The sequence below is a fragment of the Squalius cephalus genome (genome assembly GCF_949319135.1).
Source record: "Squalius cephalus genome assembly, chromosome: 7".
Taxonomy (NCBI): Eukaryota; Metazoa; Chordata; class Actinopteri; order Cypriniformes; family Leuciscidae; genus Squalius; species Squalius cephalus.
In genome coordinates, this window is record NC_137128.1 from 2,541,239 (window position 1) to 2,558,004 (window position 16,766).

The following is a 16,766-nucleotide window of genomic DNA, read 5'->3' on the forward strand; positions in this document are numbered from 1 at the left end:
TGAAAAACATGCCCCATACATAGGTCCCATACATATTTTGCCGTACACTGTAAACCTTTTTACAACTTTTAAAGTCCTTGCACTTTCTAGACACTTAGCAGAAACCAGCCAAGTCCACTTTAGTCCTAGCCTGCCACTATTTCAACAGTAAAATCAGTTAACAGCCAAGGTAGCGTGCCTAGTGAGAGCTAACGTTAATCACGTAGCTGCTAGCAGCTTCGTCTTTCTAACTAGTAAGTTATAGCTAGTCGACAACAAAACTATGTCAATAGCTTAAATCAAGTGAAATATGATCCAAGTAAACCACCGACTCCTCTTGACATGGCCTCATCGTCTAGTTTGTCATACTGTGAGTGTGTTAATAATAAAAAAAAATAGGCTACTTACTTGGTGATTCCACGAGATAGTGATAGATGTCTGAATAGTCCAAAGAGAGTGTATGTTTGTGCGATTTTTGCTATCAAGAAACTTTGCAGGTCTAGAGCGAGCGAGTTCTGTTCTTAGGGGAATCCGTTTGTTTTCCCCCAAAAAGGGGCGTTACCCTTCGATGACGCAAAAGTAGCGTTGGTCTATCAGAAAACTAATCAGAAATCACTGGAAACAGCGTTGAAAACAAACACGATAAAAGCGGCCGTTTGCTAGCATTTTTTTTGTTTGTTTAACGTTACTTGAATATTAAAAACCCAAGCATCGATGTTTTACCACAGATTTACAATAAAAAGTGATACATTGATAATAATTAATTAATTTATGTCAAAATTGCACATTAGTCACTCAGAAATAAATTACCGTTAAGTTAGGTCTATTTCACAAAAGAAAGAGGACACACTTACTTTTTCAGTCGCGTCTGTTTCTTTATCATATTTACATCACATTTAGAAAAAAAATGATAATTTCTACAACTTTATGCCACGACCTGAGGAGCTTTAGCAATCTCTCGACTCCCATACAGATATTTCAGTCAGAGAAACAGAGGAAGCTCCCGAAAAAAAAGTTACTTTATTTTATGATAGTCCGGTTTAAAGAGACGAGACGTAGGCTATGACAGATAAAATAAAAACATGACTGTCATAGCCTTTAAGATTGGTCTGATTTATTCAAGCGTTCGCTATGTTTTTTTTTATATGCGTATCTTCAAGCGTTTAGCCTACTATGTTTACTATGGTAACGGTTAGCGCGCATAGTCTTTTGCATCACAAACAGAAGGCATTCAAACATGAACGCGAGTTAAATTATTTTATTTTTAAGTCTTTAATGCTGACAGAATCATCCGGCGCTGGTAAACTCCTCCTCTGTTGGTAACCACTCCTCTAGCCCGAGCTGGCCCGCTTTGGCCCAAGGTATTCGACGGGCCAGAAATCCTGGCCGTTGGCCTCGAGTAAGCCCCGATCCAGCCCCGGAAGTGACAGTGGAAACGCGACTGGCCCTGGCACGCACTAGCACGGCCCGGCCCTGGCCCGACAGTGGAAACGCGGCTAATGAGTCTATATTAGGGCTGGGTATCGATTCAGATGTTCCAATTCGATTCGATTCTCGATTTTTCGATTCTAAATTCGATTTTGATTCCACTCAATGAATATAGATTTAATACAAATCCTATATTTATAAAAAAAAAAGAAAAAGAAAAAAAAACAGTGAGCATAGGTTTACAAGTGGTTAATTAATAAAAATAAATTAAGAGCTACAAACCTGTATATTAAACTTTTATTTTATTTTAGGTACACTTGGGTACATTAAAACAGAACCCAACTCTATATTTCAAATGCATACAATGAATAGACAGGATTTTAATGCAAGATGAAAAATTTATGCTGAAAATTGGACAAGTCAGAACAGTCACATGCCTTGATCAAACAGGTTAACAATCCTCACATAAACCCATAAAATAAAATAAAAACTCGCATATCATATTTACCTGTGCTCTTCCTGTCTAACAGGGAGGACATACAGAAATTGAATAAAGTTATCAAACAGTCTGCGCTCATTAATTATAAATTATATATAGACTAATCCTTATTAAAGTTACAAAAGTTCTTTAGTCAAGAGCAGTGAGTGTTGTTCTCTGTTCCCTTTGTTCTTTCATTAACTTTAACGACAGAGATAATCAGTGGCTACTGTGTACTGTCCTTTTAAGAGCAGCCGCTGCTGACGCGGATCTCACACGCGCCTCATTCTCTCACGAGTCACAACTCTTCACGTTCATAAGACTGCTCTTATGTTATGAAGATACTCGATAAAAATACATTTTGGCATAATTGTGTGTGTTATTGTTCGTTCAAGCGTGAAAGAGAAGTGTATTCTGGGCTGTCATGTGCGCACGATATCAGCGCGAGTCTTTCTGTGCGTCACTGTCAGGACATTCACAGGCAGCGCGCTCTCTTTTGTCTTGTCGCGCATGAATGGTTTAAAAACATTTGCATGAATAAGAGCGGGATCATGTAACACTAGCCAAAGGATGATAACAATTAACAGATGCTGCATTAATTGCGTTAACAGCACAAATTTGTTTATTTCACATAATATCACAGCATTTTGAGTCATATAATTACGTAGGCTTGACAGCGATTGCGATATGATTAATCGTGCAGCACTAGTTGAGGTTATTTTATGATTAAGATAAAACAAACATAAAATCTCACAGCATGGAGTTTGCAAGCCTATGAACAGTGGAGGAAAACTAATACTGGCTTTTGGGTAATAGATAAATAAATATGGAAAAAATCGATTCGTGGCTTTTGAGAATCAATTTTGAATCGACCACATTTTAAAAAACGATTAATCGAAAAATCTTTTTTTTTTTGCCCAGCCCTAATATATATATATATATATATATATATATATATATATATATACATATATGTATGTATGTCTAATGTGGAAACATCAAACCATGAACCCCGTAGCAGGAATCAGTGGAAGAAAAGCATAGAAAAGTCCTTGGTTGAGCATTAAACAGAATGTTTGTTTGACCAAGGCGGTCGGCCATGCTTTCATAATCAAGCTAATTTCTTCTACTGCTCACCTGCTGCTTTATCTAAGCATATACTGCATATTCCTTAAATATTAACTAGGCCTATATGTAGTGCTGGGCGGTGTACCGGTTCATACCGAATACCAGTGTTTATTTTTGTTATGATATGAATTTTTAAAATGCCGCAATACCGGTGTATGTCGCTTTAATAACGATCGGAACGCGGCGCGACGCGACACTGTTTGAGAGGGTCCTTTTTCACTGTTGCACTGTGGTGATGCACGCGTTACTAAGCGTGACTTTGAAGGTGGATATAGGTTAAACTATAATTGATAGCTGTCAAATTATATTACAGTGTTTCCCGTACATTGGTTCACAATATCAACACAGCCTTTTGGAAAATCTATTTGTGGTTGACATTGACATCGTTGAATAAACATGAGCACTGCACGTTTCAAAATCAAAACGCGGCGCGGGTGTTTTTATATGAATGTATCTGAAGTGAACTGACGGTCTTTAGAAAAGTTTCTTTGTTATTACGATTGAATCTTTCTTTATCTTTCCTGATAAAGCAGCGTTTATGAGCGTTGCTGCTTTGTGTACAGCCGTTACCGGGGAAACCGCTATTTCTGCCGCTCCTAAAGCGCCTCCTGCTGGCACCTCTTTGTAAACAGCCTTGCAAACCTGTATTAATACTAGTGTGGATTTTTTTCTACAATATTCACTCATGACAGTAGAATAGGGCATTCTAATGCTGCGTTCCAGTCCAAAATTGTCATGCCCTTCACTCGCTAACTTCCCTCCGTCTCGTTCACTCGGATGTACGTCACTGCTTACGCTGCACGAGTGCCCACTACTGGCGGAAACTGCAATGGGCTGAACTGGAACGTCCTAAGCCCTTGATCACTTGGAATCAGCTATGGAGTTGATTTATTATTTACATTTTTTTCCTTTAAGAATTTGTTTAATGCAGCATCCAAATGTTTATGTGTGTTTGGGTTGTTTTAAATAAAATAAAAAATATAATTAATATATCATAGAGTTTTCTGTTGTGGTGGTGATTAGATGAGATATGTGGTGACGTCACAGTCATACTGCATTGTGGGACATATAGGTGCCTGAAGTGTACATTTTAAGTAGACTCGCTCCCTCGGTCAAGATCGAGGGAACGAGGGTCTGTCCATATAAACTTCCCTCGTCCACTTCACGAAGTGGAACGCACTTCAAAATGGTGGCAGAGATTCCCCCGAGGGGAAGTGCTTAGGGAAGTTCTCAAGTGCGTGTCTAAAAGTGGACTGGAACGCAGCACAGGTCAATCTACTGCAGTATTTCCTCTCTCACTCAGTGAAAAATGTGTTTTACATCCAGTCATGCTTGGAAAAAAAAATACCGTCATATACCGTGAAACCGGTGTAATTTAGAAAAATACCGTGATGTGGATTTTTGGTTATACTGCCCAGCACTACCTATATGTAAATATTCCAGGCTGCAACGCATTAACAGTTAATAATTGCATTAACACCAGATATGAGGTAAAAGTTCAACAACTTTTGAGCATACAACTACCTTAAGGAGTTTACTTTTAAAATAGTTTAATTCGTGTTTTCACTGTTATACAGTAGCAGGGTTTTTCCTGGGTCAAAATTGGTCTTCGGTGGTGGCTGACCGACATGGTCATCCACACACAGCAAAGAGTACCCTAGTACCCACATGATCCGCAAGCCCAATATTGACAATAAATGTTAAATTTAAAATAAATACAAAGAAACAGTTTGTGTTTTTTTTTTTTTTTTTTAGTTTTTTTCTTATCCTATTTATTCATGAAAAAACGATCACTGTCAGGCTAGATAGTAAAAGAAAGCGATCACAACTTATTTTACATGTAAACATCATCGATACCAAAGTATATTTGAAATGTGATCTATTTGATTTGAAATTTATCTATTTACAAATATCACAGCCTGCAGATGAACATTTAACTCGTCTTGATTTGTGCTTTGATCTAGTTTCATCTCACTCCAGTCTAACTTTAAACTAAATGATTGTATAGGTAATTTACTACACATTGTCATAGGTCTATACACTCTGTGGATTATTAAGGCTAAATTTTACTAAACACTCTTGCTAAATGAGGTAAGCACACTTACTTTCTCATTTCAGATGTGTATGTTCTTCTAAGTAATGATTTGTTATACACCGATTCAGACACTGACGGGCAGACCAATTGCTTTAACCATCCATTATAATGAATCGGCTCAAAGGAATCATTAGGTCGCGAATCGGACTTTAGCGGACGTGTTGTGTGGGAATCCTGGCTGTTAGGACATCACGAAAGATTTGTCAACACACACACAAAAAAAACACTTCAAACTGGATAGATTTTTTTTTTTTTTGCGTTTATTTAAAGTTATGTCAGCTGCATGTGCGGAATGCTTGTCACAAGTTGTAAGAGAAGATAAGGCAACTTTTTTTTGACTGCAATTCACACCCAGCGCTAATTCAGCAAAAATATTCTCCGAGTGCACCACGTGAAACATGGATTCGGTCTTCCAACCTTTTAGAGCCCGACCGATATGGATTTTTGGGGGCCGATGCCGATATTAACTCAAAAAGAGCCGATTTATAAGCCGATATTTCGATTTTGAAAATAAACTGGATATTAGACCCATTTCTTATAAAGTGCACTTACACAACATTCAATAGCAAAATATCTGCCTGTTCTATGTATGTGGGCTGTAAACCATTTTCCAGAAGGGATTATGTTAAAAAAAAGCCTTAGACTCAGCCTTACTAAAATAATATAATGCAGTTTAAAAATAAATTTATTTTTTTTAAAATTAACTTTATTGTCACAACAGAAAAGAATATATTAAAGTTCTGATAAATATAATGTATATTAAAAATACAAACTTAAGATATGAAACTTAAAGTCCTTTGAACAAAAAAAATCAACTATTATTATTAATATTGACAGTAATAATTTTTAAAAAATCAATGATGATGATATTATTATTATCATCATCATCATTTGTATTATTATTAAACAAGACAAAGGTCACTCCTAATTCTATCCATCTATTCCATCAAGCTACAACAAACCATTTTCAATCATCATTTGCTGCCTGCCTTCTAAAATCTACTACTTAGTGATGCACTAAATACATTATGTGAGGTAATTAACACATGGTTACCGAGTCGATCGTTCCCTGGGATGCGTTTTCATGAAAATCGAATGTAAAGAGTTTTATCTCTAAAAACAGATAATCTTATAACGCTAGTGTATGGGGCACAGAGTAAGTTAAAGTAAATCGCTAGTTAATACCACTAACAAGGCTCAAAATAGCCTCACACTAACACGGTAGCATAATGAGGGTCCCTACATGCAAACCGAAGCATTGAGAACTTTGTAAGTGTACAGACAGTTTAATAAGAAGATACTTTATAAAGACACTACATTACACGTTTACAGGCATCATCATCTAGGAAAACAGTCTCGACTAATCGAGTCACGAACGCCGTGCTACGTTAGATTTCACAAACGTAATTCCTATCGACCACCTCACTTAGCGCGGCGTTCGTGACTCGCGTGACTCGCAGGGTATTTCGTCCGCTTTTATTTTATTTTTTTAAGTATTCATTTATCGGCCGTTATAAATGCCGATAACGCAGGGTGAGCGTTCGTGACTCGCGTGACTCGGCGTTCGCGAGTTCGTGACTCGCAGGGTGTTTCGTCCGCTTTTATTTTATTTTTTTAAATATTCATTTATCGGCCGTTATAAATGCCGATACCGATAGTTTGGAAAATGCCTAATATCGGCCGATAATATTGGCCCGCCAATATATCGGTCGGGCTCTACAACCTTTAGGATCACTTGATTTTGATGCGAGGGAGAGAGCAAAGACAGAACTGAAGATGGAGAGTGCCCGTGCGGGGGTGGGGCGCTGTGATCGTTCTCTCCGTCACTCCGTCAGTAGCTGCTTCACTCACAAAACCCAATTACAGATCAAATAAGGCTTTGGCGGGACAAAAATAGTTTTGGCACCTGCCAAAAAATTTTCAATGTAGGAAAAACCCTGGGTAGAGGGGCGTTATTACACATCGTCTGAAAGAGTACAGAATCTCCTGATCAAAACACAGATGAAGAAGCAGCAGGAAAAAGCAATATTGTAAAATAATGTGGTTAACAATATATAAATCAAAACTGTCTAATGTTACTGAATGAAATGTCGACCCAGGACAAGATATAGGACTGAAGCTTTGAGGTGTTGATGAACTTGATCTACTCCATCTGAGTTTGATCATCAAAAAACTACATCCAGGTCGTCGAGCTGGTTCCCCAGTGTCCACTGAATTCCATTTATCCTCCCTGCTGTTGCCGTCTTCAGGATCCAGGCAATTGCCAGGAGAAATAGGAATGGTGACAACAGGCAGCCTTGCCTGACTCCCGTTCTAACCGCGAAGTTCTTTGTAAAATGGCCGCCATGGGCCACCCTGCAGGTCATTCCTTCGTAGGAGTTCTTGATCAGGCTCGTTAGCTTGATTGGTATCCCGTAGTGCCGAAGTAACTGCCTGAGACTTTCTCGGTGGCGAACACCTTCTCATAGTCAGCAAAAATGTTTGTACAGGGACGAACTCCATTCCGTAGACTGTTATAAAATGAGACGCAATGTTGCAATCTGGCCGGTGCATGATCTTTCGTTTGGGAATCCTGCTTGTTTGTCTCTCAGCCGATGGTCCACTGCATCTTTTATTCTGTCTAAGATTATCCTGTTGTAGATTTTGCCTGGGACTGATAGTAGTGTGATTCACCTGTAGTTTGCACAGTTGCTCAAGTCACCCTTCTTTGGTCTCTTAAGGAGGTAGCCCTCTTTCCAATCTGCTGGTATGTCCTCCTCCTCCCAGATCTTCTCAAAGGGAGGGAACAGCATCTCAACAGTGGTTTCAGTGTCTGCCTTCAGTGCTTCTGCCGGGATGTCATCAGGGCCCGCAGCTTTACCACTCTTTACCACACTTTGTTTGCAATAGGTCCCTGGTTGGTTTGCAGTCTATCGGTAGGTCAACATGAGCTGCCTGGATATTGGGAGGGCTTTCCGGTGCTGGTCAGTTCAGCAGCTCTTCAAAATGTTCTGTCCACCTGCTCAGTTGCTGCTCTATCCCCATGATGACCTGTCCCTCCTTATCCTTGACTGGTCTTTCTGGTCTACTGTATTTACCAGTTAGTTTCTTGGTAGTGTTGTATAGTTGTTTCATGTTGCCTGTCACTGCAGCTTGCTCTTCCTCCTCTGCTAGGTTGTCAATATAGCTCTGCTTGTCCTCACACTTCACTTTACCTCTTGGTGGGCTTCTGTGTATTAAGCGTGTGCTGCTGCCTTTGCTGCTCTTGTGCGGCTAATGTTGAGGGCTTCTTTCTTCTGTTTTCTCACTTGTATTTTGTGCATGGTGCCTGCTGTCTTCCAGTCTTCCTGTTGGGGCTTCTTTGGTCCTCTTACTTCCTGGCAGGTTAAGGTTAGGGCATTTTTCACTCCATTCCACATGGTGTGGAGGTCTGTTTCCTCCTCATACAGCTCTTGCTGCACTTGGAACTTATTTGTCAACGTGAGCTGGTAGTCTTTCTGGATCGTTGGATCTTTCAGGAAACCAACGTTGAATTTCTGTCTTTTGGTTTGTGTGTCTGTGAAGTTCTTTTTTTTTACTAGTAGATGGTGATCGGTTGCAGCATCTGCACCCCTCTTCACTCGGACATCTTGGAGTGATCTACTGAACTTTTTGGAGATACATGGGTGGTTTTCCGTGGCGTGGTCCGGAGACGCCCACGTGGCCTTGCGGATCCTTTTGTGTGCGAAGATGCTGCCCCCGATGAACTTGTTGTTCAGTGCACAGATGTCCGCAAATTTCTCTCGATTTACGTTTATTTCACCAAGCGTGTGTGGGCCCATCACTGCCATTTAATGCCATTTTGGCATTAAAGACCCTCATCAGGATGTTCACATCTTTGCCCTTCCTTCTGTCCAATACAGCTTGAAGTCTACATAGGAAGTGGTCTTTTGTGTCCTTGCCTTCTGTGCCTCTCTGGACAGCATAAGTGCCACGTCTTCTGTATGTGCAGCACTGTCTTCTTCATGTCCTGAATACAGCAGCAGTTCCCCTGTTTACAGTCTCAGTTGTCCTGACTGCAGCCATCGGGTCTCGCTGAGCCCTAGAACTGCTAAACTGTGCATCTCAGCTGCTACTTGCGCTGTTTTCCCTGCCTCCTACATTGTCCTGATGTTCCAGGATCCGATGGTTAAAGCAACACTAAGAAACATTTTTTACCTTAAAAATAATGTTTCCAAAATCGTATCAGTGGTCGTAACAGGGTGAAAGGCACTTCTGGATTTGCTTTGCAGCCCCATATCTGCTATAACCACACTATGCAAGTTTGCCATCGCGGGTCACGATATTTCAAAGATGGCGCCGTTGTATGTGGCTTGCCGTCTATTGCCTTCTCTCTCACTCCTTAAATTCGTGATTTTATGTTTGTTTCTATGTTTGTCGCTACTAACTTTGGACTGCAATATGTCATATGTATATGATCGTCAAACATTATTAAACATCCGCATGGCTATCGATATTACCGAGGGTAATGTTGAGGAGTGCTGCCGATTTCCCCCACCTGTGTATCAGCACCTTTTTGTACAACAGCGTTGGTATCCCGCTGACCCTTCCTGGAGGCGACGGCGTCGGAGAAAGCGTGGAAAGCGGGGTGGAGTTGCTGCTCGATTGAAGTCTCTTACGCGGTCCTCGGTTGTGTGTGTTGGTCCTGTGCTAACCCGCGAGCGCCGTCTCGTCGGGACTTTTACATGGTCCTTCCCTTCTCATCGGTGGCTTCGACCCGTTGTTGGATGTCTTTTGCCCGACCCTTCGTGCATCGTCTCCCCAAGCTTTCGACGTCGTGGAGTGAATCATCGTAATCTTCGTTTACCAACTCGAACAACACAGCTGGAGGTAGCTGCACCATCCCTTAAAGTGGCCCTGATCAACGCCCGGTCAGTGGTGAACAAGACATTTTTAATAAACAATTTCTTCACGATGCAGGACCTGGATATTTTATTTATCACTGAGACATGGATTAAACCGGATGAGCTAAGTCCTTTCACAGAACTAGTTCCTCAGGATTGTTTTTTCCTTAATTCACCGCGGCTATCTGGCCGCGGAGGGGGACTAGCGTCACTGTTTAAAAAACAATATCCCTGCCGTGGTCTAACAACTAGCCCTCGCCATACTTTCGAAGTACAACTTGTGCAACCGACATCAACCAACTCTCAGGTATTTGCCCTGGTTTATCGTCCACCTCAACCGAATAAGGATTTTTTAAATGAATTTGCAGAGTTTGTGGGGGATCTGGTCACCAGATTTGACAGAATTTTAATCTTGGGTGATTTTAATATTCATGTGTGCTGTGATACTAAGCCACTTTCTAAAGAGTTTCTGAATCTTATTGTCTCTTTTGACCTGGATCAATGGGTGTCTGGACACACTCATATTCAGGGACATACTCTAGATTTAATTCTATCACGTGGTTTATTGGTATCAGACATTAACATCAGTAATACTGGTATGTCGGATCATTTTCCGATTCTGTTTTCTCTGCCTAATAATGACACCAGACATAAACTTCATTCTTGCACACGGACAACCCGATTTTTTAATGAACGTACTAAGGAGGACTTTGTGGCATTATACCCGGGTTTAGTTACGGAACAAGCCACTGCTCCATCATTGAGCTCCTTAGATGCTGAAGATCACTTGAACTTTTTTAATTCTGTCTGCTCAAACGCTCTAAATGCTGTTGCCCCAATTAAGGAAAAGAGAAAGAAAATTAATCATGTTTCAAAACCATGGATCAATGATAATGTTCGTTCTCTTAGACAGACCTGTAGAAGGGCTGAACGCAAGTGGAATAAGGACAGACTACATGTTTCTTATGAAATTTTGAAGAATTCCCTCGCTGCATTCCAGCAAGCTGCTAAAGCTGCTAAAAATCACTACTTTTCTGAGCTGATTGGAATCAACAGTAACAGGCCTAAAGTTTTATTTTCAATAATTGATTCTGCTCTAAATCCCACCACCAATCCTTTACCAGAGATTTCTGACTCTCTCTGCGAAGATTTTGCAATATTCTTTAATGAGAAGATCTCAATGATCAGATCACAAATGTCTCTGTCCATTTATATGACACTTGAAGTCCCCATATGTTCTTCTACATGGTCCGTCTTTGAACCTGTTTCCCTTGACTCTCTGGTTGAGATTGTTTCAACTTTAAAAACTACTAGCTGCTTTCAAGATGTGATTCCTACCAAATTTTTTAAGCAGGTTGTTTGTGTTATAGGTTCTGATCTGTTGTCTATTATCAATAAATGTCTCTACACCGGGGTGGTTCCTAACAGCCTGAAACATGCCTCGGTCTTGCCGAAACTTAAAAGAGCTGGCTTGGACCCTTCAGTTCTAAGTAACTACCGCCCCATTTCAAATTTACCCTTTATTTCTAAAATTTTAGAAAAAGTGGTTCTGAGCCAACTCCAGTCTTTTTTAACTGATAGTCTGATCTATGAGAAATTTCAGTCTGGTTTTAAATTATGTCACAGTACAGAATCTGCACTTTTACGAGTCATGAATGATGTTCTACTCAGTACTGACACAGGGCAATCTGTAGCTCTCGTCCTTTTAGACCTTAGCTCTGCTTTTGACCTGGTCGACCATGATATTTTAATCTCTCGTCTTGAAGCATATACAGGCTTTAGGGGCATGGTGTTGAAATGGTTCCGCTCATATCTGTCTAACAGAAGCTACTCTGTTCGTATCGGGAAACAGTGCTCATCTAAAATGAAACTTGGGTTTGGCGTTCCGCAGGGTTCTATCCTTGGGCCAGAACTATTTAATTTGTATATGTTACCTTTAGGTTCTATTTTAACTAAACATGGGATTTCTTTTCACCTGTATGCCGATGATACACAAATTTACATGCCTTTAAAGCGTGACGACAAGTCTGCTTTAAAGCCACTACTGGATTGCTTAGAGGACCTGAAATTATGGCTTGCTGGTAACTTTTTGAGTCTGAATGAAAATAAGACGGAAATTATCGTATTTGGACCCAGTGATCGTAGTACACATGTTTGTGACCTCAAAACGTTGTCACCCTACAGCACCACCTGTATTCGGAATCTGGGGGTCTGGATTGATAACAACATTACGCTTGAAAAGCAGATAAGTGCGGTGGTAAAGTCCTGCTTCTTTCACCTCCGTCTCTTAGCTAAGGTTAAACCATTTTTGTCTGGTAAGCACTTTGAGATAGCTATGCATGCTTTTGTAACATCCAGATTGGACTATTGTAATTCTTTATATATCGGGATTCCTCAGAAACACATCACCCGTTTACAAATAGTCCAAAATGCAGCTGCACGCCTTCTCAAAGGAAAACGTAAATTTGAACATATTACACCGGTTCTGATCTCGCTTCATTGGTTACCGATTAAGTTTCGAATAGATTTTAAAGTCTTGCTCTTTGTTTTTAAATCTTTACAGAATTTAGCTCCCCAGTATCTAACTGAACTGCTTCATCCAGAAATTAAGTCCAGATCACTAAGATCGGGGGACTCGAACTTGCTCTCTGTCCCTAGGACCAGATTAAAAAATAGGGGTGACCGTGCTTTCGCAGCCTATGGACCCAAGCTATGGAATAGCCTACCCCCAAATATCAGATCTGCCCAAACTCTAACACTTTTTAAAACTTCTTTGAAAACGCATTTCTTTTCGCTAGCTTTTAATATTCCCTGATGTGTCTGACTTTTTCTCTTTGATGTGTATCTTTTGCTGGTTTCTGTGCTTGTATTGTCTACCCTTATTGGCCTTGTTAAGCACTTTGGTCAACGCCAGTTGTTTTTAAATGTGCTATACAAATAAAATTGTATTGTATTGTATTGTATTGTTTCTGTAGTTCGAATGAGACATAAGAAAACTACAAATTTGACTTGCTTTATGTCAAGCATTACAATAGTAATTATTTAGCAATACAATACATCATACTTTCATTAAATCATGCAACATACTCTACCTTGTCTGTGGACATTGTTCATTCCAAGGCCGGTGCTGGATAAACAGTGAGTGTGCGTGCGACAATCGGCTGCGGGCGGCGAAATTATTTACGACAGCGGTAATGGACAATTCCACTTTCAACCTGTAGGGCGACTGAAGAGGAAACGTTCCTTAGTGTTTTCCTGGTTGATAAAAGGGTGGTTGGCATTGTGGCTTCCTTTCGGCTTTCACCACAAGACGTCATACGTTCTTGAGACAAGAGCCCTTTCTCTTCCAGGAGCAGAGTTTGATGAATTGTTGTCGACGTTTCTGTAACAAGATGGGTGTTTTTTTTTTTACGGATAGGGTTGTTAGTCCTAAGCCAACCTCTTTATCCTCGAGGAGAGGTGGTCCAAGTTGGTCTGATCTCTATCCTTTGACCTGTCCAGCATGGGTGGCCCCACCAGGAGCACAAGCTCCAGCTGGCTTAGGCACTACTTGGGATTTAATCAAATTGGCCACATTTATTGTAAAGTTCAGATTCTAAGCTTTCAAGTGACACCTATTTTGTGTTGATCATTTATGATTTACATGATTTACTAGTACTAGTTTTGATAAATATGATTATGGATTTTTGCGTAGCTAGGTGGCACCCGCGGGTGTTACACTCCGGTTTAGAGGGAATACTCAGCACTCGTTAAGAGTTGATCATAATGGTTACATGTATTAAAAAGCTGAATTTCTGTCTTCACTATTTTGATTTGTGAAAGGTTTCACTGTACAATTGCAATCTGTTAACCCTTCCCTGAGTCTTTTACTTCAATATTCTGATTTGTGTAATCTATCACAGTACAGTTTTGGCATGTTAACCCTCTCTTGAGTCCATAACTTTATATTCTGATTTGTGAAATTTCTCACAGTACAGTTATGGCCAGTTAACCCTTTCCTGGGTGCCTAACTTCCCTATTAGAAAAAAATAGTTAATAATGAAGAATGCTTACCTTTCACATTCTTGACTAGCAGACTTAAAAAGAGTTTGATGCTTTGCTGTGAAAAAAATTCACATATTAAGCAGGTCAAGATGAAACCACTTTCAGCCTTCGTTTTGAGCTAAAGGCATTATAAAATTAAGAGTCACTATGAACAATTTAAAACGCTGATTTCGGGCAGAAGGACCGCGTCACTTTCACAATTTCACAAATTTTGAAGAATCACATGCGATATTAGATAAATCAAGAATTTCTGCCTGAATTTCAAACTGGGTAAACTGGGGTCACTCATTTCATCTTTATTCATCTTCAATTGAATTTAAATTTTGAAAATGGGGATTTAATTAATTTGTTCCTTTTTAGATCTTATTAAAGTGGAAGAGGAAAGTGAAGTGGAAAGTGAAGAACTGAGTGAAGAGGAAGAACATCAGAAATCTCAGAAGATCACCACTAGAGGAACATCTTCTAGTCGCTCAAAGACCAAAAAGAATGTTTCACAGAAAATAACTCAAAGATCAAGAGCTAAAAGGCCATCATGCACCTGCCTTCAGTGTGGAAAGAGTTTCACATGTAAAGGAAGCCTTAGGGATCACACAAGGATTCACACTGGAGAAAGACCTTTCACATGCAGTTACTGTGGAATAGGGTTTAAACAAAGCGGAAGCCTTACAGAACACGTAAGAATCCACACTGGAGAGAAGCCGTACACATGCAGTCAATGTGGGAAGAGTTACAGGCAGAAAGGAAGCCTTAGGATGCACATGAGAACTCACGCTGAAGAGAAGCCTTTTACATGCCCGCAGTGTGGGAAATGTTTTACACAGAAGCAAAACCTTAACCTTCACTTAAAAACTCACTCCGGTGAGAAGCCTTTCGTCTGTCCTCAGTGTGGAAAAGCTTTTAGTCAGGTGTCAACCCTTAAAACGCACCAGGTCGTTCACAGCGAAGTGAAGCCGTTTCACTGCGCACCCTGTGGAAGGAGTTTCAACGAAATGTCTGTCCTTAAAAGACATTTAAAATCATTCATGCATAATAAATACAGGTCCCTGGAAAAATTCATGATCCCAGCTGTAGCCTCAGGTCACGGTTTTCCCTCGGGAGCAAATGTGTCCCAACAGAGCAATATAATAGGGTCGTCTACTAAAACACATTACCTGCAGTGAGAAAGGCAGTACAGGGGACATGAATGTATTAGTTCAGAATACAAACAAATAATTAAAGCACGTCTGGTGTTGTGAAGGGATGCTTTTCTTTAATGTTCAGCAGTAAAAACAATTTTAAATGAATAAAAGTACATGTGTGGTACCATTCAAAAACAAGGTCTGTTAATTAATTCTACACCTTAGTAGTTTAATGTCTTAAATTAATCATGTTTGCACTGAGAATTGAGAATATTCACTTGTATATTAGAAGTCTAAAAGAGGATGCCATGATGTTGGAAAAGAAAATCGGTAACACTTTACAGTAAGGTTCATTTGTTAACATTAGTTAATGTATTAACTAGCATGAACTAACCATGAGCAATTCATTTGTTACTGTATTTAATATTTGTTAATGTTAGTTAATAGAAGTATTGCTGTTCATTGTTTATTCATGTTAGTTCACAGTGCATCAACTAATGTTAACAATATTTTAATGAAGTAGTAGTAAATGTTGAAATGAACATGAACAAAGATTAATAAATGCAGTATAAGTGTAGTTCATTATTAATTCATGATAACTAATGTAGTTAACTAATGAACCTTATTGTAAAGTGTTACCATAAAATCAGTCAAAACCAAAAATGTATTCATTTATATGCCTTTCTTATAGATTTTTACAATTGATAACAGTTTATGAAGAAATGTACTTTTCTCACAGCTATAAACACAATCTGATAACTACACCCCAATCTGTACAAACCTCAGACTCCCATATTTCAGTCAAAAGCATATTCACTTGTAGGATCGTGACACACAAATACACAGACGACCCCACTGCCATATTTAAACATTTACTCCACTTGAACACAAGCCTCAGTCATCAGTGTCCGAGTGTCCTGTGTTTGGATTGTGGGGAAACTGGAGCACATGGAGGAAACTCAAACTGCAATCTCCACACAGAATGAGCTGCTGGCTCAGCCGGGACTCCAAGCAGCGATCGTTCTGCCGTGTGGAGACATCTCGAGTCTTCATGTTCCTCTTGAGGTCATGGTCATATATATATAAATTCTCATCAAACATCATTGATCTGCATTAAGACATTTGTTTTATTTTTGCAACAGGATGTTTTCTATGCTATAATGTATTTCTATAATAAAAACATATATCTTACCTGTGGTGATTAGTTGTTTTTCCTCTTATTGTCCCCTAGATGGCAGTAGTACCAAACAGAGCCGGATTATCCATAAGGGCACTTGGGCCAGTGCCCAGGGGCACCAACCATTCACAACCACTAGGGGGGCACCACATGACACAAGCTTTAAAAATATTTTTCGTAAATTGTTATATAATTAACTTGAAATTCTTGAAAGACCATACATAACTCAATTATGAACACTAATTTAACAATAACAATAATAATATAAATAATAATATAAATAAATAAAGATTACATGACCACTATCACTCCCCCCCTCCCTCCCTCCCTCCCTCCCTCCCCAATCTGTCAGAGTTGAGTTGGTCCACAACAAGTATGCGCAAATGTGTCATTTTTTTTCAAGGACTACAAAAAATGAATCTAAATCCAAAATGGACAGACGTCAATTGAGTGGTTT

General features: G+C 39.7%; 1 protein-coding gene across 2 annotated transcripts in view; it reads left to right on the forward strand.

Annotated features, from left to right (window-relative positions):
* Positions 1-16,316, forward strand: part of znfl2a (zinc finger-like gene 2a) — a 109,983-nt gene extending 93,667 nt beyond the window's left edge. For both annotated transcript variants that reach the window (XM_079876504.1, XM_079876505.1), the window contains exon 3: positions 14,387-16,316. In XM_079876504.1, coding sequence (XP_079732630.1) covers positions 14,387-15,174 — 788 coding nt within the window. In that variant the 3' untranslated portion in view covers positions 15,175-16,316. The remainder of the gene's footprint in view (positions 1-14,386) is intronic.
* The last annotated feature ends 450 nt before the right edge of the window (positions 16,317-16,766 follow it).